Below are 21,683 nucleotides of genomic sequence, written 5' to 3'. Positions count from 1 at the left end.
CAAAAACCAAGATTAGGAGACCTGTTGCAATTAAAGGAGATCATTCCCTTTTACCTGTGCAGTGTTTAGTGTCTTTCTAGGGTCTAAGGACTAGGGTTTCTGTCATTTTAAGGTGAGGATCCAGACTACCCACCCAGAGAGGCTGTCCAAGTGAATGTAATTTCAGTTTTATTTGCATAACTGCCAGGCAGATAGCTGTATGGTTGGTTATGAAGTTTGCTAAAGGCTTGTCAGCTGTTCCATAAAGAGCATCCATAGTTTACACCCAACCCCTGGCCTTCAGCCTCTATCTTTGTGGGGTCCACTTAACCAATTATGTTAAAGTATCACCTTTCACAGGCAGGAGTGTCCCCACTTTGCCCTTTCTCCAAGTTAGGACAGAAGCTCCGGTGGGTAAACGAGAGACCCAGCTCTGCCTTTCCCATAACTGCCAAGTGTGAGTTGGTTGGTGTGGCAGAACAAATTCAGAGTGAGACTTGATTTTGGGGATGTGCAGTATCTGTGAGGGGCAGTTTATTTCCTGAAACAGGAGAGTAAGCTTGCTCTTCATATGCCAGGGAGTTTGAATGTCTTGGCTCTCTTGATGGGGGTTGAGTTAGAAGTGACTCTTCCAGACCTAGCCCCTGGTGCCACTGGGGGTATGTGATCAAAACTGTCTCTGTGACTGGCAGTTCAGGTTTCAGTTAAGGGCCAGGCACTCACCTGCCATGAGTGTTTCTAAGGCATCTATAAAGTGATCTTTACCTGGCAAGGAAGGCCCCCTTCATCTCAGAGTAGGGATTCCATGGAAAAGCACCACACAGCAGTGGCTTGGTAGAAATGATTTTATTTAGAAATCTGTACCATGTGACATCAGGGTGCCATGCAAACAGTGCTGAAGCCAAAGCCTGGTCACTTTCCCATGAAAAGTTGTTGCCATTGAAATGCTGATTGGTGCTGGATGCCATCTGTGTGAAATATAAAATCTGGAAACATAAACATTGATCAGCAGAACATAATCCTCATAGAAAAGCCTGAAAACAGGGAGGCATATGTGCATGGTGGAGATGAGTTCCTCTTTATGTCCATGTAAGCAGGGTCTGGTGCCCCTCAATGAGTATATGTGGGAGAATATACCTTGGCATTAAAAAGTCAACGTTTTGTCACAAGTCACAGCCTTCCTAGAAATATGACTAGCTGGTTCACTAAGGAATCATTAACTCTAAAACATAGAACAACCTTGGGTGGTGGCAGGAAATACCCAGCATGGCACCAGGCAGCTGAGAGGTCTGGTGCTAGTGTGGGGATCTGACCAGCCGAGTCTACATGACTCACCACACTCTGGCTGTCTTATTCCCAGGCCCCTGGCCACAGAGGCTCCCTACTCACTGAGCCACTTTTAATATCGGCTGTTGGAGTCCAGAACTCAGGGAAGGGCTTGGTACAATCGAGGTGGCAGACTTACATCCTGGTCTGACAGAGCGCTAGTGGCAGTGCACAGCCAAGGGAACACAGTGGATAAGGAGTGTGCATGCGTGGCTGCTAACACAGGGAGGCAGCCCTGTGTTCCCTGGGCCACAGGGCAGATAGAGCGACACTCTCAGGGTCCATGGGTGGCGTCCCTGCTCATCGATGTCTAGTGCCCTTTTCTAGGGAGTGGAGCCTTTGCAGAGCCCCTGGATCACTGTGGCTCTCCTAAGCAGGGATGAGGGGAAGGCACAGGAAGGAGCAGCCGCCACAGCAGTAACCCTGGCTGGGACCGAGGCTGCTTTCCCTAACTGGCTTGGCAGCTGGGGGTGTGGGATGGTGGAGGGAGGATAGGGTGGGTGGGAGTGTGAACCCAGCAGGCCCAGTTTGTATGGAAGCTTTGGGCCTTGTTGGAAGGTTTTAGGGCCCTGGAGCCCGTGGATTCAGCACTGAGTTTTTTGGTCCTTTCTTTTAAGCAAACATGGAAATACTGCTTAGCAAGCAGCTAAGTTTGGTATCTGTTTAGTCAAAGGTGAATGGGTGGGGGTTTTTTCCTTTCTTTTTCTTCTTTTTGCAAGGATCACTGAAGGACAGAATGAAAGTCACTCATCTAAGAGATACAGGTAAAAAAAAAAAAAACTCTGGGGGAAGTTTACTTATTCTATTTTCTTCTTCTTCTTCTTTTCTTCTTTTGAGACAAGACAAACTCACTATGTAGTTTAGGCCAGCCTTGAACACACAGTTTCTCCTGTCTCAGCCTCTGAGTGCTGGGATTACAGACTTATGTTACCACACTTGGCTTTCTTTTTTCATTTTAAAACGATTTTTAAATTCTTGCAGAAACAAGATCAATGCATTCTTGTGCCCACCCTGCCTCATGTCCTGGAAGGGGCCAGTGCTGGGTTCTGGATCTGTGTTGGAGCTGGCCTCCTTGTGGAGTGGCCATGAGTGAGTCACTCTGAGACTCCACCTCTTGACCTGGGAAGTGGGGGGTGGCGGAAACCTACATCCTTCAGGGCTCTGGGTGCACAGCGACCTCAAGCAGGTGGCCCTTAAGTGGCTCCTTGCTCCCAGCTGCCTCCTGCAGGTCTGGTTCCCACTGGACTCACACAGTCAGTTGCATCCTCAGCTACTGGAATGTGGCCTTCATCCTCCGCAGTTTGTCCTGAATCTTCCGAGAATGCTTCTCACTTGGGATCTGGTGGAAGTTGGCCCTGTTGTCCGCCGCTAAGATGGAAATGTCAGCTCCGCTGAAACGTGCGATCCTTTGCTTAAGGTGTGCCTGCAGCTTGGGGTCAGGACTGAACGTATAGGGGTTCTCTTGGAACGCGTGGACCTGGCTCACCACCTTGGCTATGTTTCTTTTGTGGAGAAAGAGAAGAAATGTTAGTTTGTGCAAATCCCAGAAGCTGTGCTCTGTGTTCTTAGGAGCTGGTCAAACCAAACCTTTTTAAAAGTACAAACATCAAAGGACAGCTTTTCTTTACTTGCTCTCAAGGCCAAGCCTCATGCTGTGAGTGGGCCTGTCAACCCATCTGCACACATTTCACACATGTTTATTGAGAACTTTCTGTGTCCGTTCTATTCGAGCTGAGAGTTGCAACATGGATAAAACTCAGTTCTGGCTGTTGGTGGTTCTGAGTCTGGGAGGAAGAGTGAGATAGATGAGGGGTCCTCTGTATGGTATCTTCACCACCCTGTGCCACAGTGTAGCCCCCAGCATTTACAATCCAGGGAGTTCCAGACACTGTGAACTGGGGCTCATCCCCCTGGAGGGGGCTGGTTGCACACTGTGGCTATATACCCTTAGGGTGGACCAGGAAAATCGAGGAGTCAGCGCCCTTCCTGCTGCCTGCCCTGTGGACAGGCTCTCTTACCTAAGTCTGGCTGTCCAATATGTCTAGTACGAATGATGTTACTTTTGTTCATAAAAGATAGCCACATATGCATATATGTCCACATGGAATTAAGAACAGATGTCAAATCTCCACCAATGCTCTTTGAGATGGTGACATTACCTCTCATTTTAATTTCCTTGTTGTATGGGTTTTTCCCCTCTTTAAATAAGTAAATGTGCATTTCTGGTGCATATTAATTATTCTTTTAAATTGATGACTATCTAAAAGGGACTGCTACATGGAGAGTTTGGGACTCATTGCACATAAGGTCCTCTGGGCCTTTGCCCACCCAGTGAGGCTAAGGCTTGAACAGGTTGCACTTGGATGCCATGTGGACAATGGGGAAGAGGGGCAAAAAGGTGGGAGGGGGTAAAAGGGGATAAGGGAGGGAAGGAGAAGGTGAGGTTGATGTGGGGGACCTGGAAAATAACCTTGAACAGGGCTGGGATTCTGAGGAGATGCTGACCTAGCTAGCTCCTCTTGAGTCAGAAATGAGACCCATACTTCTCTGAGGGCCGTGAGCTACAGGGTGGGGGGTAGGTTATACTCTGGGCTGCCTCAATATTGCATATACCAATGAATGGGGGTAAAGAACGCCTGGATCCCAAACAGGGAGATCACCCACAACCACAGCAGTGGGAGGCTGGGACAATGGGCTAAGATTTTGGAGGAGTGGCTGGAGCCGACCCTGGTAGAGGTAGCGCTGGAGCTCTGGGATGGTTGAGGGCTGAGCCAGGAATTCTGAAGAGCAGCAGGGACTGCTGCATCTATAGGCTCTGCTGGTCAGGCTGAGCCTCCCTCACCTGAGCTTGCTCCATCTATGGGCTCCGTTGGTCATGGTGAAGCCGCCAGTCTCGAGCTGCTGAATGTGCATTGCCAGGAGGTGGGCAGAGGGCAGGGTAGGCTGGGCCCTGAAGCGCCGTCCTTCCATCAGACACAGGCTGTCGCTCTTCAGGAATACCTGGCCACCCCAGGCAAGGTTGTGGGCAGGGAGAGACAGAGGAGTGATCAGCCCAAGATGCTCAATTCAGTTCCCATGGGTGCCTATACTCTGTGGGTGCATGGGGGATACACAGCCCCTAATAAATATTCAGTCCAGAATGAACGTGGGATTTCTAGACTGTGGGCTGAAAGCCTGGACATCTTATGCTTGCTGGCATAAAACATGACATTGACAGAAAGCTTTATGTTTAATTTAATGCTGTTCAAGTGGCAAATTGCTTACTCTCTGCTGGGCACCAGTAAAGACCTAGTGATGTGACCTTTCTAAACAAGCTTGTGCTGGGTACTGCAGGGCCCATGTCTCTGTGTGTGGGCTTGGAGGTGAGGGTTTTTTTTTTTTGGGTGATGATCAGCCCTCAGTCCCCAATTCCCAGAGCCGTGTCTTGGTGTGAAGCTGGGCTCAGGCATTTGTTGCAGGCCCACAACAGCGGCATCAAGGTTCCTGCTGCCTCACTGTGGGAAATGGATGATCATTTCAACATTTCCTTAGCTCATGGGGCCACCTCTGTGGCAGGTGCAAGCTTCCTAATTATCCCTGGGCGGCAGACCTGGGTCCCATGGCCTGTGGGCACCTATAGACTGTGCTGGAAGGTGGGCACCTTTGCCCCGGTGGCTGGGCTGTGCAGTGTGTTTGAGGTTCTAAGATACAGATGCTGCTGTGTGAGCACCCTGAGCTGTGCACAGCCAGTCTTTCTGTGGCAGCTCTGCCATGTGCTGGTACCTCCACAGCTTTGAGTTCCTCCATGACCTCTGCAATCTTTGCGGGCAGGATTCTCCAGGCCTGAAATGGAAGCACAGATGAGACACCTGCTAGCCTATGTGCTAAACCTACACCCACAGCTCAAGGCCTCGGATGAACGATGAACGCACAGGGGACTGCCTCACGGCCAAGTGCTCCAGTCCGCTCAGGATTTGCATGGCTGTCGCAAAGTTCCTCTGTTCATAACAAGACTTTGCAATGAGCAGAAACTTGGAGAGCAAGTTCACCTGCAACTGAAATGAGAAAATGACAGATTCAGTGTCTTTGAGTAAACAGGTCAGTGGTGGAGCACTTGCCTAGGATGCGTGCAGCCCTGGGTTAGATCTCCAGCACTGTCAAAACAACAAAACCGACGAATAGAACCTGTTACCCCATCTTTAAGGCACAGAAGGATAAGCCACATTTGTGTGGAAAAGGAGGCAGGTGGTGGATGAGGTCTCTGAGTAGTGGTCAAGGGCTGGGGATTTAGCTCAGCGGCATAAGTGCCTGCCTTGCAAGCAGGCAGTCGTGAGTTCAATCCCTGGTACCAATAAAAAAAAAAAAAAAGAAAAGAAAAAGACAAAAAAAAAAAAAAAGTAGTGGTCAAAGGATGGGCATTACCAGAAACAGTAAAATCTACCGCAACAAACTTCCACAGGACCCTCGCTGTACCAGGAGTGGGACAGACAGGAGGGGTCACTGCTTCTGACTGGGCAAATATGCCTCTGCCTCGGTAACATGGAGCTACTGCATCTACATGCAAAAGAAACAAATGGACAGCTCTTTGTATCCACCTGCTGAGTCCCCACCAGGAAGGGATTCTGCATAGTTCAGGGCTTCAAAACCATCTGCCCTCAGTGATACATTTGCCTGTTTGAGCAGAATGCCCCATGGGCAGCAGATGAGATTCTCATTACTTTCAGAAAAGCCTCTTTGGGCTACATTCATGGACCCAGGTCCTGCCCTGTGGGCACCTATAACCTGGAAGACCTCGGGAAGATTCTGGAAAGTTCAGCTGACCCCTCCCTTCTGAGCTGCCTTGTCCTTGTCACCATGCTCATCGTCCTCTAGGTGGCGCTAGAATCACAGGCTCCAGTGGGTCCTTCTTTCATTTTTTTTTTTTTTTTTTTTTGTCTTTCTTTTTATTGTACCGGGGATCGAACTCACGACTGCCTGCTTGCAAGGCAGGCACTTATGCCGCTGAGCTAAATCCCCAGCCCCGGGTCCTTCTTTCACTGAGGTGGTCCTGTTGCAGCTGAGGGTCACCCAGAGGGCTCCTGGAGGTCAGTCATTTTAAGTCTCTTGAGGGATAATCACTTGCTCACAGTTTTTAAATTAACATCCCAAAGTTTTCTTCTTAGGCTTAAATAGATGGAAAATAATAATTTCCAGCACTTTTCCCTTCCTTCCCCTCCCATTTCTTTTGCATTACTCAGGACTGAACTGAGAACTTTTTCACTGAGCTACATTCCCAGCCATTTTCTCTTTCTTTCTTTTTCTCTCTTTCTTTCTTTCTTTTTCTCTCTCTTTCTCTCTGTTTTTGTTTTGTTTTGAAACAAAGTTTTGCTAAATTGCTCAGGCTGGACTCGAACTTACGATCCTCTTGCCTCACCTCTCACAGTGCTATCCAGTGCTTTTCTGATAAAACTTTTCCGTAGCTTTTTTGTTTAAGTATTAAATTTTTAATTGTAAAAAAATCCATAGTATAAAATTTACCCTCTTAAAACTATTTTTGGAACAATCCTGTGGCATTAAATTGCCCTGGTTGGGCTTGAACTTGCAGACCTCCTGCTTCAATCTCCCAAAATGCTGGGATTACAGATATCTACCACCATGACCCACCAAAAATTTTTTTAAGATGAGGAACTTTAGACTCTTTGTTTTTGTCTTTGCATCTCACCTTCCAGAGTAGACTGTTTTTGTTGATCTCATTGTGTTCTCTGGCCAAACTGTACGTATAACATTTATTATCATTATTATTTTGCAGTGCTGGAGATTGAACCAAAGGCTTTATACATGCTAGACAAACACTCTAACACTGAGCTACATCTCCAAGCTTCTTAAAAATTTTACTTTGTAGCCGGGGATTTAGCTCAGTGGTGTAAAGTGCCTGCCTGTGCAAGTGTGAGGTTGTGAGTTCCATCCCCAGTACAAAAAAAAGCTTTTTTTACGTTGTGACATAGTGTCGCTAAGTTGCTCAGGCTGGTCTCCAACTTGCAATCCTCCTGCCTCAGCCTCCTGAATAACTGGATTTACAGGTGTACATGCCATGCTCAGCCCAAGTTTGTTTGTTTATTTCTTTCTTTCTTATGATGTTGAGCCCAGGGCCTTTGCAATGGGCTACATTCCCAGCACCTTTTTAAAATTTTTATTTTGAGACAAGATCTTACTAAGCCTAGGCTGGGCTTGAATTTGTGATCCTTCTTCCTCAGCTGCCATAGTGGTAGAATTACAGACCTGTATCATTGTGCCCAGCTCCAGATTCTGTATTTCAACAGTTCTGTAGATTGGAAGGTGTCTGACATCACAGTAAATAAAACACAGAGCATCAGTGTATATTTTAGAATGTGACAAGCATGTTGGTTAAATACTCATTTGCAGTTTTATGTGCCTGATGAGATTGCTTTGGTTTTCTGAGCTGTGGTGGGGTGCAACCTGGAGGAGCTTGTTTCTTGGGTCCATGTCTGCTTTAAGGAAGCCACAAGCCCTACTGGCCATGAGTGCCCACTGTGCCCACTGAAGTTACCATCCTCCCCAGCCTGCGGAAAGGGCTGCACTGTACAGAAGGAGCCTTGTATCCTGATCTTGACTTTCTTTATCAGTGTGTCTGTCTTACATTATGGAGTAAGACCTGGTTGATCTCACTCCACAAAAGACAAGCTATGCCGACCTCAGGGAGAGGAAGCTGGAGGCCTTTGCAATAGTGTGCTCATTGTGTGAAGGCGAGGCCTTCTGGACCTGGGCATAGTGTGGGGGAGATGCTGGCCTGAGGCAGGTGACCGCCCTCCTGGGCTCCCACGACCTGCTTGAGAACAGATACGTAGATCAGGCTAAGAAGCCCCTGGTCTAGCCCAGGCCCATGGGACACAGGAGAGCCTGGAATTGGGCCCATATCAGCTGAAGTTGGACCTTGGTCTTAGACAGAAACAGCAGCTGAGCTTCATTAATTTCATAAACTGCCTGAGAGCCCACTGTGTGGGATGTGATGGGAGGAACAGGAAGGAGCAGATGAAGTGGGCACATTGCTGCCTTAAAGATCAGGGCACTGGGGACAAAGCCCAGCCCTGACACAGGCTCAGGAGGGGTGAATTTTGACTGAACTTTGTGTGAGGAAGTGTATAAGTGTGAGGGTGTGTTTGTGTTGTGTTTGTGAGGGGGAGAGAGAGAAGGAGGGACAGACAGAGAGCAGGGAGGGACAAGAGAGGGAAATCGATTCTGTGTGTACTGGAAGGTGTCTGTCTGAATGTGAGGGACTCTGTGTTTGTGTGGGACTCAAGTCTGTTCAGGGCCAGTGTCTTACTACTGTGAGTATGAACGTGAAGGACTTTTGTGAGCACTGATGTGCAGTATCCTTGCAGAGAGAGTCATATGTCCTGTGTCTAAGTGGTCATGGCACTGGAGCATCCCTAGTAGAAGGAAGAGACACCATCAGGCTAGAGATGTGACCACTGTGCGCTGGCTCTGCCCTTCCCTTTGGCCTTGGGTAAAGTGTGGCTCTGAGGGACATGAAGTATGGATTCTCTGTACTGGTAAAGAGATGGACTCTTAGTCTCACAGGGCCCACCACCTGGCCCTGAGGCATGTGGACACTCTCTGACCTCAGAGCCATGGAGTCACCTACCTTGGAGGTATGGCTGGTCACTATTTCAGCAGCCACCCAGGTACTGACATCATCTGCATTTCTTAAAAGCTGTAACAGGTACTTGTCCTGGACGTAATTGGGTAGAAACAGGCTACAAGTTTTGGCAGACAGAGACTCCGAAGAGCTGGTTCTGGAAGAAACATGAGGTGTGTCATCACCTGGGGCTATGTAAAGTGGCCCTACCCAGACTTAGGGCTACAAGGGTTCTGTGCAGAGTGGGATGGGATCAGGCCCTCTTTCCCTGGGGAGAGACCAGACATCTCCCTTCAGCCAAAAGCATCCACAAGACCCTTGGGAAAGCCTCCCAAGACCCTCCCGCCTGCCCTCTAACCAACAACTCCCAGGCCACCTTAGGAGTACATACTCACTTAGGAATGGCTGTGCTTTTGTCCATGACACCCAGGGCCCGTGAATTTAGGAAGTGTACAGGATGGCACTTTTGGAATAATTCCTGTTGGAGACAAGGAAGTAGACAGTCAGGCCACTGTCTCCAAGATCCCCATGGCCGCAGCAGTGTCCTAAAGAGGACTGAGGTATTTTGGGGACCATCTCAGAACTGGGCCAGAAGGGTTCCCTAATGTTCTAGATGCCCCAGGACTGATGACATTGGCCTGATGACAGTAGCATTGCTTTGTTACCTTCCTTGTGACATCAGGGCCCAGGATAGCAGAGACCGAAGGAGGGGTGGGCAGGGTGCTGGCCAGCATAAGGGCAGGATGGCCTGGTTTCAGCAGAGGGGTAACCTGTGTCCTGGGCAGCCAAGGGGAAGATCTCACTTCTCTAGAGCCCAGAACTGCCCTCCTCTTGGGTCCCTTTAGATTTTGCAATAGTTCCCTGGGACTGCTGGCTCCTCCGGTGGTCCACTGACTCCTCCAGGAAGTGTCTATTAAGGTCCTGTGATGCCAGAATGTCCCCGAGCCTGTCCTGTGAAACCTGTAGTTGGCCTGGATAGGGGGGTCCTCTGTGGTGCCCATAGCCTCCATGTACCTGCTGCAGCAGTGTCAGCTGAGTGAAGAGTTGATGTGTGCTGTACTCAGTCAGAAAATAGGGCCCCTTCTCGTTGGCTTTGGCATAGGGGCCGTAGAAGTCTTCAAAGAAGCAGGGTTTGGGCAGGGCAGATGCGATGGTGTACTGGCGCTCCTTGTGGTGGGGCAGTGCCAGCCCATTGCCCCGGGGCAGCCTCCAGGGGAAGCTCTGCAGGCAAGCCAAGTTACCAGGTCAGGGTGGTGAGGTGAGGACAGGCTGAGTCCAGTCCAGGCCTCTTTAGACTGGCTCAGCCGAGGGGCATGTCCTTCTTGCATGTGCTTGGTGGTGCAAGGACATGTGTCCTGTCATTTTAGCAGATCCCCCATGGACACAACCCTGAAGTTTGGGGCTGTTCCTATATATTGGTGGAGAGAGTATTCATTTCCCTACAGTGTTTCTCCTACCCAGGTGTCCTACCTGAGGGTCAAGAAGGTGTTATAGTGGGACCCACCTCACATGACTACCTGGATGACCTCTCAGCTGTCCTCTGTCAGGTCAGGAAGTGCTACCTCAACAAGGTTGGTACCTGGGACATGTACAGGGAGTATGTATGCGCACAAATGCACGTTTACATGTGCACATGTGCACACATGTTGATGTGGATCCATGTGTACATGCCTATGTATATGCATATGTGTGCATGTGCACAAACATGAATATGTGTGCATGTGCATGCCATGCCATCCACAAGGGACTCAGGGAAATGCACCCGCCTGTCTACAGAAGTCCTCCCTTGGGAAAGGCCCACACCTTTCGGGAGATGCCATCTTCTGAGAACCTCTTGCAGAGGGCATTAAAGGGTCTGGTATCCTCCTCAGCCTCCTTGGGGTCCTCCAGGTCTGTGCCTCTAGTGGTGCCATCAGCCCGCCGGTCAGTGCCCACCTCCAGGAGGCCTAGCAGGTGCTCAGCAGAGCCGTCCAGGGGCAGAATCTAGACAGAAGCATAGTGGTCACTGTCTTCTCTGGGTGAGGGCAATGACTCCCTCTGTAGGAACCTGGAGCGCTAGCCATGTTGGTCTGCGCAGCAGTCACCTTGGAAGAGATAAAGTCTTCGAGGCGCTCCAGCAGCCCTGCATTCCTTGTGAAGTCCACAGTGTAGCAGTCTTCCACCCAGGCCTGTAGGACGCAAAGGCTTCGCCTGTAGATCTTGGTGAAGGTTGAGGTGGGGTCCTGGTGGGCCCTGGAGACAGACAGGGTTTCTCAGGCTGGGACCACCCAGCCTGGACATGTGTGGGGTGAGGGGTACATGGGGAAGTCTGAGGCTGATAAGCCAGGTGGCCAGAGCTCCCTGATGCTCCCTACTCCTCCCTCCAGCCCCTGCCCAGAAGCCCTGGGATGTTCTGGCCAGCTAGGACCTCCTGGATTCCTTTCTTTATGCATTCACATTGGCTCTACCATCCTTACCTTGGCCCTCTCCAGTGAGGTTCTACCTATTTCCTCCTCCTTGTGAAGGTCACCTGGGGCTGCTTCATCCTTTGCAGGGGCTAAACAAGGTGCCACAGGAACCCACCCAACCTGACTTAGGATCCCCACATGGGTGGTACCTGGACAGAGTGCTGCTAATACGGTCTAGGAGGAAGTGCAGGAAGTCGTGCGGTGTGCAGAAGTATCGGAAGGTGTACAGGAACTGCTGGACATAGCCCTCAAGGAAGGCGTCACTGGGGAGACATTAGCAAGACCTTGGGCCTTGGACTAGCCTCCCGCCTACCTGCCCTGGACTCATCTGTGCCACAGTAAGTGGGGAGCAACCTGAGGTGAGTGCGTGAGTGTGGATGTATGGAGGGGTGTGTGTGTGTGTGTGTGTGTGTGTGTGTGTGTGTGCTGTGTGAGTACATGGATGCCCTTTGTTGGGAGAACCATGGGCTAGAAAACCTCTGGGAAAGTAAAAGGGAAGCACTGATCACACTTGAAAGTTCAGTGACTGGAACAGGACTTTCCTAACACACACAGTGAGCATCCCTTGTGCCATACTTGTGTACCATTAGAACTGAGGTGGCCAGCCCTTGGCACTGGAGTCTAAATTTGCAGAGGGCCAGTTGTGATTCACACACACACCAACTCACACATGTGCCTACTACTCACATCACATACATCCTCACTCTCCACATATTATGCATCCCGCATGCACGCATACCACATATGCATAACTACACATCACATACATCATACCACACTATACCCCCAACAAGCCCCAAGTATGTACTCATTGCACATGTACACCACATACATTGTAAACACCATACATATGCACATTCCCCCATAATTATATGCATTGTACCACACAGTACCCCAACATATCACACTCGTACACCAGATTACACAATACTACATAATATCCTTACCACACACCACACATGCATGCCACACAAATACCCCAACATGCCCTGCACACCATACATGCATACCACAAACATACAGTATCCCCATACATGCAAATGCAGCCACAATCATAGATTTTATACTACATGATACCCCAGTATACCACACACACATGCATACCAGACTACACAGTATCACAAAATAGCTCCACAACATGAGACACACGGGCACAACACATACATTATACATATCACATCACAGTATCCCAATATACCCCAGACCTACTACACACATGTGCATATATGTGGCTATTAAATATGCACACACCACAATACACACCATACATCATACACTGAACCTGTACACATACACAGTCTCACATGTGATTTTCTCCTCTGGTAGCCCAGAGACCCCATGATGGACAATGCAGTACCATCTTGCAGGTGAGGAAACCTAACCTTAGTCTGAGGGTCAGCCTGGAGTCAGTGGCTGGCAGGAGGTTCCAGCATGGCCAGAGGCAGCCCACCTCAGGGTATGAGGTTAATGGGGAAGAGGCAGCAGCCTCAGGAGGCCTGTGCCTTTGTATGGGGTGCCTTGTTCCCTGGTGGTCCTCCTTGAGCTCTGATGACATCTGCTGATCAGGTCCAGAGTCATCACAGCCTGTACATCAAAGGGTACCCCAGGGCTCCACAATGGTGTGAAGACTGGGCAAGGCCTCCACCACTGACTTGGAAAGGCAAAGGTGGTCTCTCTGGTCAGGTCATTAGGTGAAAAGTGGTGCTGTTGGGTAGGGCTGGAAGGTTAGAGGGCGCTAGGTGGGAGGTCCAAGATCCCAGTCCTGAGAATGACCTTGTGACCCTGGGCAAAGGTAAAGGAATTCTAGGGTTCTTCCGTGGTACAGAGCAAGAAAGCACACTAGCGTTTATCACTAGGGGTATTGGACACACCAAGATAGTGTTCACACCACAAGAGGAGGCTGCAGAAATATTCCCAATGAGTGAATTAAGCCCAAGAACCTGATAGGTAATTATGGGGGGGATCTGACTTAGTGAATGAGATGGAACCCAGGCCATGCCTCAAACTCCAGAGGGTGTCTGCGTTGGAAGCCCATGTACATAACTGTGCAGGCTGTCCCCAGCTCTCCCACAATCCTTGTTAGCAAACTCTGAGATGTAGCACTTGGCCTATGGTGGAGGCCACTCTGGTCAGCAGATCAGCCATGGAGTAGGTGACAGTTAACATAAAGCAACTTCAAATCCTTGATTAAACATTTTTCTAAATTAAAGGCAGTACAGCCCATCCTAAATGGGGGCTTCTTTTCTTTGTCCTGAATAAGTTGTTTCCTTTTTGCTCTCAAAATCTCATGGCCCATAGGTTCAGGGTCCTGCCCTGCCTCCTGGACACACCTGGAGTAGAGGTAGGCCATGAGTCCCAGTGGAGTGCCAGCTTGTAGGACGCGAGCCTTCTTCTGCCGGCCCCCACATGGGTGCTTGTTGACATTGTAGAAGATGAGGGAGGAAGACTCATCCAGCGGGCTGAAGTCTAGGGTGTCACAGGGGGCTGCTGCGATGTTCACAATCACCGGTAGGGCGCAGGGTTCCAGGCCCCAGCGCTCTGCGTACGTGACCTGGTGAAAGGGGCAAGTCATTGCCACTGGCCAGTGTGGGCAGGGTGGGAGTGCTTGGTCCCCCAGACCCTGACCCTGAGACAGCAGGGCTTGTGCACTTGGTTCCTCACACGGGGTCTGTATTTATGATCAAACACGGGTGGACACACAGCATTGACAGTGGGGATACTGTCTGAGTGTTACTCGCCCAGGATGGGAGCAGATGGGCTGTCACTTGCCTGCAGGTACTTCTTGACCAGGCTGAGGAATTGCACTTTGGACTTCATCTCCTCCAGTTGCCCTCTCAGCTTGGACAACATGGTCTTCACATCAGAGCCTGTGGGCAGAGCAGAGTTGGCACAAGGTGGTTCCCCTGAGCCCATGCAGAGGACTCACCTGTGATGAGCGTCTGTGCAGGGTTACCTTTGTTGCGTTTTTCCTTTTGTAAAAGTTTCTGGTAGAACTTCAGGGTCTTTCTATAGTTTCTTTTCTCTATTATGAGCTGCTGCTCCAGCTCCTAGGAAGAAGCACAGTGGGTGAGATCAGGGTAGTCATGGCCTCAGGCGCAACTTGGAGGGTCCCCAAAAGGCTACGATTGCCCTGATGAGAATTCAGACACAGCTTTTCCCTTCGAGAGAAGGCAGACACAGCCTCTGTGCCTGTACCCAGGGGCCTGTGGGAGTTGGACTTGGGATTCCAGGGAGTCTTTGGTTAAATTATTTCCACAGGAGGAGCATGGGATGTGGCGCACAAGGAGGAGCTAGACAGAGGGCAGAGGGTGAACACAGGCAGATGCCTAGCCAATGACCACTCTGGTTCCTAAGTAAACTACTTCCTATGATGAGGGTACAGTAGAGTTGTGGCTCTGCGTCAGGTTAATCAAATAGTCAGCTGCAGTCAGTGTTCCTTGGTGATGGCAGTGACTCAAGACCAGAGGCTACTTCCTCTTGTCTCATGGTCTTCTAGTTAACTGGGTGAACTGGTCAGCAAAAGGAAAAACAGGCAATATTTTAAATTTACATATTTGGATGCCTTCTTTCTGGCAGTTCAGTGGCTGTCTTCCACCACACAGGGCGTTGGCAGTGATGGTAGAAGGCAGCCCCATGATGGTTTATGTTGCTAGGTACTAGGCAGCTGCAGAGGTGACCAAAGTAGAATCCAGTCTTCCTGTGAAGTCAAGAACTCCAAGACCCCTGGTCTCCCTATTAATAAGTTGCCTAGGCTGGCCTTAAATTTACAGTTCTCCAACTTCGCCTCCCAGAGTGCTCGGATTATGGGTGACCGCAGCTGACTATTTGATTAACCTGACTCAGGGCCACAACTCTACTGTACCCTCACCATAGGAAGTAGTTTACTTAGGAACCCATCCCCCATGGCTTTACCACGGGGCTCTCCTCCTGCTCCAGAGGTCATCTTATACCACGCTTCTTCCAAGCCATCACCCCTTGTCATCATCATCTTCTTCTTTTCCTTCTCTTTCTCCTCCTTTTCCTTCTCCTTTTCCTCTTCTTATTCCTTTCCTCCTTTTCCTCCTCCTCCTCCTCCTCTTTCTTTTTTTGGTACTGGGAATCAAACTCAGGACCTTGCACTTGTCAGGCAGGCACTTATGCCTCTCAGCTATGTTCCTGGCCTCACTCCTTGTCTTCTGAGCAGATGCAGATATGACAAATCTGTGGGGAAGAGCTTATGGGCTCCAAGACATTTGGGAACCTGGATGTGGCTCCACATGTTGTCCCTCCTGCCTGCTAGACTATGACTCATGCAAAGTTGTAATGGTCAGTGTCAATAACCTTCACCTGTAGAGTTAGTTTGACATTTGTCAGCAACACTTTGCAGGATATTGAACAGCAGAATCTTTGAGGAATGTTTTGACTGATTTTAGATACATCTACATTACCTAAAATTCACACAACATAAGAGACAGTGGAGAAGAAAACACAAGTGTTGGCATCAGTGTCAAAGCTACACTCTGGTTGACAAACAAGCATGGGCCACAGACTGACATTTGGCTAGATCTAAAAATACGGAGGGAGTTTTGCTAAGTCACTAAATTGTCCAGGTTGGGCTTCAACTTGAGATCCTCCTGCCTCTGCATTTCAGACTTCTGAGATTATAGTATTACCATGACTAGCTATATTTATTATAGAAGTAAATGTAAACTATTGAGGCACAATGGCTAATGAATTTAATTGGATGAATGGCCTGTGAATATTAGGGTATGTAAGCGAAACAGTGGCCAGAAGGAAGTTGGAATAATAAATCAGAAAAAGAAGAAAACAGGGATGAACTGAAGCTGCTGCCATCTCCCAAACACTGAAAGCAAAGCCTGTTTCAGTAGCAGGAGAAGCAAACCAAACACCCAGTGCAGGACATGGGGTGGTTCAGGCAGGGTTGGGGCATTGTATCTGCTTTGTGGGGATACTTGGAGCATGTGCATGTCATATGCAGCCACAGCAAGTGCTTAGGAGCTGAGTGAATGCACTGCAGGTGGTCAGTGCTGCTTCACTGTCTCAGTGAAAGCCTGCTGGCATATTCACTCTTCCCTGGGTTGCAAATGTTAAATCTATTTCTGAGTTGTATGCTTGGTGTGTTTGAAGCATATATGGTGGGGCTTCAGAGAGACCAAGCAGCCTGGCTGGTCTCCCATAAAACACCTGCCTACATATAGAAGAGGGCACAGGAAATTCACCCGTCCTCTTCCCCAGGCTGGTCGAACAAGGAAAACAGGATCATACTTAGTGTCTAGTCCCCTTGCCCTGTAGCTGACATCCTCCAGGTCAGATACTGTGATTCCCAAGCAGGAGTCACCTGCAGTGTGACGCTGGGTGTCCAGCTGGCTTGTCTAGTGTTTATGTCCCCCCTGTACCACCAGCTAACTGAGGAAGGTTGAGCCCAGTTGCAGGGTCATAACCAAGTCAGAACAGACACTGGCCCAGAGCTGTCCTCAGTGCATTTTCAAGACTCTATCAGGGAACAGAGCAGAGGCCACCATTCTGGATCACCTCATGGCAAACACTTATCTCCATGGGCCCTTTTCAGGTTATCAAAGATCCTGGAACAGTTGTGATCCTCCATGCCAGAACAGTCCAGGCTGAAAGGCTGCTCAGTATCAGCTATGCATGTTATGAGGGTGCCTTGCTCACTCTGCCACTTACCAGATGCATCAGGCCCTTACCCCTGATGCTTCCTGTGATGGAAGGAGGATGATGGGAAAGAGGCTGTAGCAGTGCTTTCTGCGAGAGTTGATGTGTTTTTTGCTCCTTGGAAAAGTGGGGACAAGTGGAGAGGCAGTGCCCTTGGAATATCATCTACTCTGGGTGCTTCAGTGTATAACAGCAATATAAGATGCAGAGGAGAGAGGAGGACCCACAGAGCACAAGGAAACAGCCAAAGGCCTCTTGGAGCCATCAAGAATTAGCCTCTCTGCGCTTGTGTCCAAGGCTTGGACCCTAATGCGGTGATGCTGAGTTCCCTGTCTGGTCTATGAGGTACAGGTATTGTGATCTTCCATACTGGATATCTGGGCCATCTGCTGTGAACTGTCTTCTCACCAGGTTCCATGGTGCACAGAGGAGCCTAGTTTTCAATGAAGTCCGGGGAAGTAAGAGCTTCAGAGAATGTGACCCCAGTGCCTACACCTAGGGATGCTGGTTGCTTCCTTGACCAAGTAATGAACTGACATGTTGATGGCAAGAGGAAACAAACAAAAGCAGGGGCTACGTGACGCTGGTTACGTGGCTGGGGAGATACACACTTGTGGTTTAGAGCTTGGGGTTCTGAGTAGGCAAGAGAAATTGGACTAAAGAGAGATATCAGGATCGAGTTGCAGATGGGGTCCCTCTTGGGACTCAGCGCCCAGACCTGTGTGGCTGTAATCTTGCTGGGGTCTCCTGGTCTCTGGTGGGGGACCCCATGTACACAGGCAGCCTATCTCTCTGATCCAGGTGCAGCTTCTTGGGACCCATTGACTAAGAAGAAGCTTGGGCTACTCCTGACCTGGAATCACACTGACCACCAGAGAAGCCCATGCCAGGCCACACTGATCCTGCATCAAGCCTGCACTGGGCCTTCCCTATGGAAGACACTTCTGGTGTTCTCATCTCACAGGTCTTACTGCCCAAGTGCCAGGGGCCTGAAAGGGGCAGCCTTAACCTGCCAATCCCAGTGGGAGACACAACCTGAAGCCCATGGTCACAAGGAGCAGGTGACCTCTCAACTGCTTGCACTTGGAGACCATATACCCAGCTAATGTGAGAGAAAGGCCACTTCTTGCCTCCAAAATGTGGAGAATATGCTGATGAGCATATAGCACTTCCATAAAAGGACATATAGATAGGGGGCACCCGGGTGTTTCAGGAGTGGATTCACCCTAGGTGGGGGCTCCAAGTGCACCCTTAACTTGCCGCCTGGGGTGACCCGGAAGCACTATGGTGCTCTTGAGACCACAGTGATGCCCCACCCCTCACTGGGCAGAAGCTCTGGACTCACCGGGCTCTGGGCTTCGGGCTCTGGGTGCCCACCAGCCTTTTGTCTCCCCAGATCTCTCACATAGTTGTAGACGTCAGCCCCGAAGCAGTCAGCCTCGTAGAAGGCACTGGACCATCCAGGGCTGCAGCTCTGGAACTCAGCTGGGCCCAGAGACACTGCCTGGGTGCCGTCTTTGGGCCTGCCCAGCTGGCCCATAGTGTCTTTGTCTGAGGTCCTGGTGGCTGGTTCCAGGCCCAGGCCTTGTCCATCTACACCTGCTTCGGGCTGCTGCTCTCGTGTGGCTTTTATTGATTTCTGAGGCCGAAATCCCACCTCCAGGTTTCCTTGTGAGAGTGTGTCCGAGTCTATGTCTGACAGTGTGGTGGGCGAGCACGGGCCTCCATTGCCCCGGGCTGCAGCTGGTTTTTCTTTGCCTTGAACGAAACAGATGAGGATCAGTGGGCAGCAGTTCTATTCATGGAGGGAGGCCCAGATGCCTTCACCAAGACTCCCCCCCACCCCCCCGCAGTGGTCATGCTGGGCAGAGCTTGGGGGTAGTTTTTAGGAACTCTGAGTAGCTTTTGAAAAGATAGTTACAGCCAGGAACAATGCTTTCCCTAGACTACACTTTCTCTAGATAGTTATATGGCCTTCTTTCTTCTTCTTCTTCCTCCTCCTCCTCTTCCTCTTCCTCCTCCTCCTCCTTCTTCTTTTCTTCTTCTTCCTTCTCCTTTTCCTCCTCTTCCTCTTCTTTTTTTGTCTCACTGTGTAATTCAGGCTGGCCATGAACTCAGTGTGTAGCCCAGGCTGGCCTTGAACTTAGTAATCCTTCTGCTTCAGCCTCTTGAGGACTGGGATTACAGACATGCACCAATGCAACTGATGACTTGTACAGTTTTCAAACTTCCTGTGGACCTAGACCTTGTCCCTAGCCCTGGGTCCTTTGTCTGTCTCATCCAGACCCACCTGTGCTTCTGGAGCATTTAGAGTCAAGGCCAGCTCTAGTGTGTCCCAAATCCTTTAGGATACTCTGGGCTCTATCACCTTTGGATGCTTCTGCTTGCACACTGGCCTCTTGGCTCCCCTGTCTGGAGCAGGTGGATTTCATGCCTTGGGTCTGCTTATTTACTCCCTGATTTGCTTAAATAGGGATGATGCCATACCAAGTCCATGTTATTGGCCACTAAACATATTTGGGTGATAGTCACCCTACCTGCTTGGTCAGCCTGTCTTGATTTCTTCAGACTAGATTTGCGGAAATTACAGTTTTCATTGGATCTGGGAATCCTGGGCTAATATTCTGAGAAAGCCAGTTGAAAGTGTTTAAACACCTCATATGAAGCCAACACTGTGTTAAAAGCTGCTGAAGGGAGGGAAGAGGGAGGGAGGCAGGTATCACTGCCTCTGCCTCAAGGCCCCAGCTCCTGGTGTCCCTTAGAGCAAGGCCTCCTGATGCTGACGCGCTTCCTGTAACTAGCCTGAACAGAGGGACTGGAGGACCCCACTGAGACAGTTATAGCTTCCACCTCCTGTGGTGTGGGTTGTTTCTCTTACCTAGTCCATGCAATGAAGGTCTTTTGCTGGAGGTTGCACAGCTGCCTGGAGAACTCTGGAGCTGAGACCCTGTGTCCTCAGAAGCGCTGACAATCAGAATGACTGGTCAGACCCCCTCCACTCCCTTCCCACTGGATGAGGCCTTGGGCCTGTGCAAAAAAAGCCCCCAGCTGGCAAACACCAGTGGGGAATAAGGCCTCACAGGCAGTAGGGCACTGGCTTCATAAAACTCCATAAAACACTGGCTCCTGCAGGGGAATCCAGGCATAGTCCAGACAGACCACCCTCTCACACTCATGGAAATGCATGTTGGTATTGGGGGCTGAGGTGGGTACATTTTCCAAGTGACTATTTTTACTTCTCATGTAGGCAGGAGAATGTCAGAAAGCATGCTCTCCCCACTGCACCCCAATAGCAAACACACATCAGCAAATGTCACATCCTTGAGGCTGTATAGCTGCTGTGTGTGGGGGGGTAGGTGCAAGGTGTGGGGGTGAGGCACGAGAAAGAGAGAGTTTAGGTCAGGAAAGTGACCACAAGCACAACACACATGGGTATTGGGGTCCTGGTCTGCCACAGGGCCCTGGGAAGAGAAGCCTGGGTCTTGGGGTCACCCACCTCTCAGAGGGAGAGGATGGTCCGTTGACCACTTTGAAGAGATTCTGTAGCAACTGTTCATTCCAGTATAGGTCACAGAACTTCTCAGATATGGCACCACAGAAAGTGGCAAAGGTGAGGTCTTTCAAGGCGTAAATATATTCCCCTAGTTTTGCAAAGTGACAGGGCAAGTTAAGATGTGGTACTCTCATTCATGGTCACAGGGAAGGGATGGTCTTAGGGAGATCTGGGCTTGGGCAGACTCCCAAACACTTCCCAACTGAGGCTCCCAGGCACCAGCTCTTTGAGCTGCCCTCACCATCCTGGTGGTCCCCAGTCCCCGTGCCACCCTTTATACAGAATCCCCGCTGATGTCCCGTGGGCTGTGTCTACACCCTTGGCCTCTCCCTGGTCCTCCCGGGGCTCATCTTGGTCCCTGTGGCCCCCATACCCATAATTAGAGCCTCCAGCCCGTTGTCCAGGTAGCCATCGAAGGCAAACTCCTCCTGGATGAGGCGCATGGCCTCCTGCAGGGAGGGAGAGGCTGTCTTCTGCGAGGGGGATGAAACGTCCACACTGGATGGACACAGCTTGCGATCTGCTGGCCGGGCTCTTTCAGGGTGACTGTCTGGACTCCTAGGGCTGCCTGGACTTACTGCAGCCAGCATTGGGCCCCATGTCACTGGCTGAGGACCTTCAGGCTCGGCAGCCTTGTTGTTTCTGGGTGGCTTGCATGGGTGATGTGGGCCTTGGTTGGCTGAGGTGGGCCTTAGAGGCAGAGTGGTTGCAGGTGGAACCTGCCCATCCTGCCCTTGTTCAGGAGGCAATGCCAGTACCTTATGGGGTGGGGCAGGGGCAGAAGAGATGGGTATCACTGGTGTGGCCCCTTCCTGTGGGTTGGCTGGTTCAGGGTCTGGTTGACAGGAGCATTCCTGGGCCAAGCTGTGTGGCATTGACTCCGTGACAGATTCCAGGGATTCTCCCTGTAGCTCTGGACTGGGTGCCAGCTGGCCAGGTGTCTTTAGGCTTGTGGCCCCAGAGAGGTCCTGGGATGCCTTGCTCCCTTCATCCTTCCCACCCAACTGCTCACTTGTCTCCTCCAGCTTCTTAGTTGACCCTAAAGACAAAGCAAGCTGATCCCTGTGAACAGAGAGGAAGAGAGAGCTTG

The 21,683-nt window shown here is 50.3% G+C and overlaps 1 protein-coding gene across 2 annotated transcripts in view; it reads right to left on the bottom strand.

Moving 5' to 3' along the window:
- Positions 1 to 806: 806 nt before the first annotated feature.
- Positions 807 to 21,683, bottom strand: part of Kndc1 (kinase non-catalytic C-lobe domain containing 1) — a 57,367-nt gene continuing 36,490 nt past the window's right edge. For both annotated transcript variants that reach the window (XM_063245018.1, XM_003479802.5), the window contains exons 14-30: positions 20,967 to 21,655; positions 20,537 to 20,681; positions 19,919 to 20,004; positions 18,386 to 18,798; positions 14,321 to 14,414; positions 14,137 to 14,234; positions 13,698 to 13,918; positions 11,517 to 11,630; positions 11,005 to 11,152; positions 10,724 to 10,903; positions 9,935 to 10,141; positions 9,316 to 9,398; positions 8,927 to 9,077; positions 5,217 to 5,339; positions 5,068 to 5,127; positions 4,148 to 4,305; positions 807 to 2,807 (exon numbers count right to left, since the gene is read on the bottom strand). In XM_063245018.1, the coding sequence (XP_063101088.1) occupies positions 2,576 to 2,807; positions 4,148 to 4,305; positions 5,068 to 5,127; positions 5,217 to 5,339; positions 8,927 to 9,077; positions 9,316 to 9,398; positions 9,935 to 10,141; positions 10,724 to 10,903; positions 11,005 to 11,152; positions 11,517 to 11,630; positions 13,698 to 13,918; positions 14,137 to 14,234; positions 14,321 to 14,414; positions 18,386 to 18,798; positions 19,919 to 20,004; positions 20,537 to 20,681; positions 20,967 to 21,655 (3,202 nt within the window). In that variant the 3' untranslated portion in view covers positions 807 to 2,575. The remainder of the gene's footprint in view (positions 2,808 to 4,147; positions 4,306 to 5,067; positions 5,128 to 5,216; positions 5,340 to 8,926; positions 9,078 to 9,315; positions 9,399 to 9,934; positions 10,142 to 10,723; positions 10,904 to 11,004; positions 11,153 to 11,516; positions 11,631 to 13,697; positions 13,919 to 14,136; positions 14,235 to 14,320; positions 14,415 to 18,385; positions 18,799 to 19,918; positions 20,005 to 20,536; positions 20,682 to 20,966; positions 21,656 to 21,683) is intronic.

Source organism: Cavia porcellus, unplaced genomic scaffold (assembly GCF_034190915.1).
Source record: "Cavia porcellus strain 051 isolate PalLab524CR breed Dunkin Hartley unplaced genomic scaffold, mCavPor4.1 scaffold_2, whole genome shotgun sequence".
Classification (NCBI taxonomy): domain Eukaryota; kingdom Metazoa; phylum Chordata; class Mammalia; order Rodentia; family Caviidae; genus Cavia; species Cavia porcellus.
Note: the sequence above shows the minus strand (reverse complement) of the source record. Positions and strands in the feature narration are given on the sequence as shown.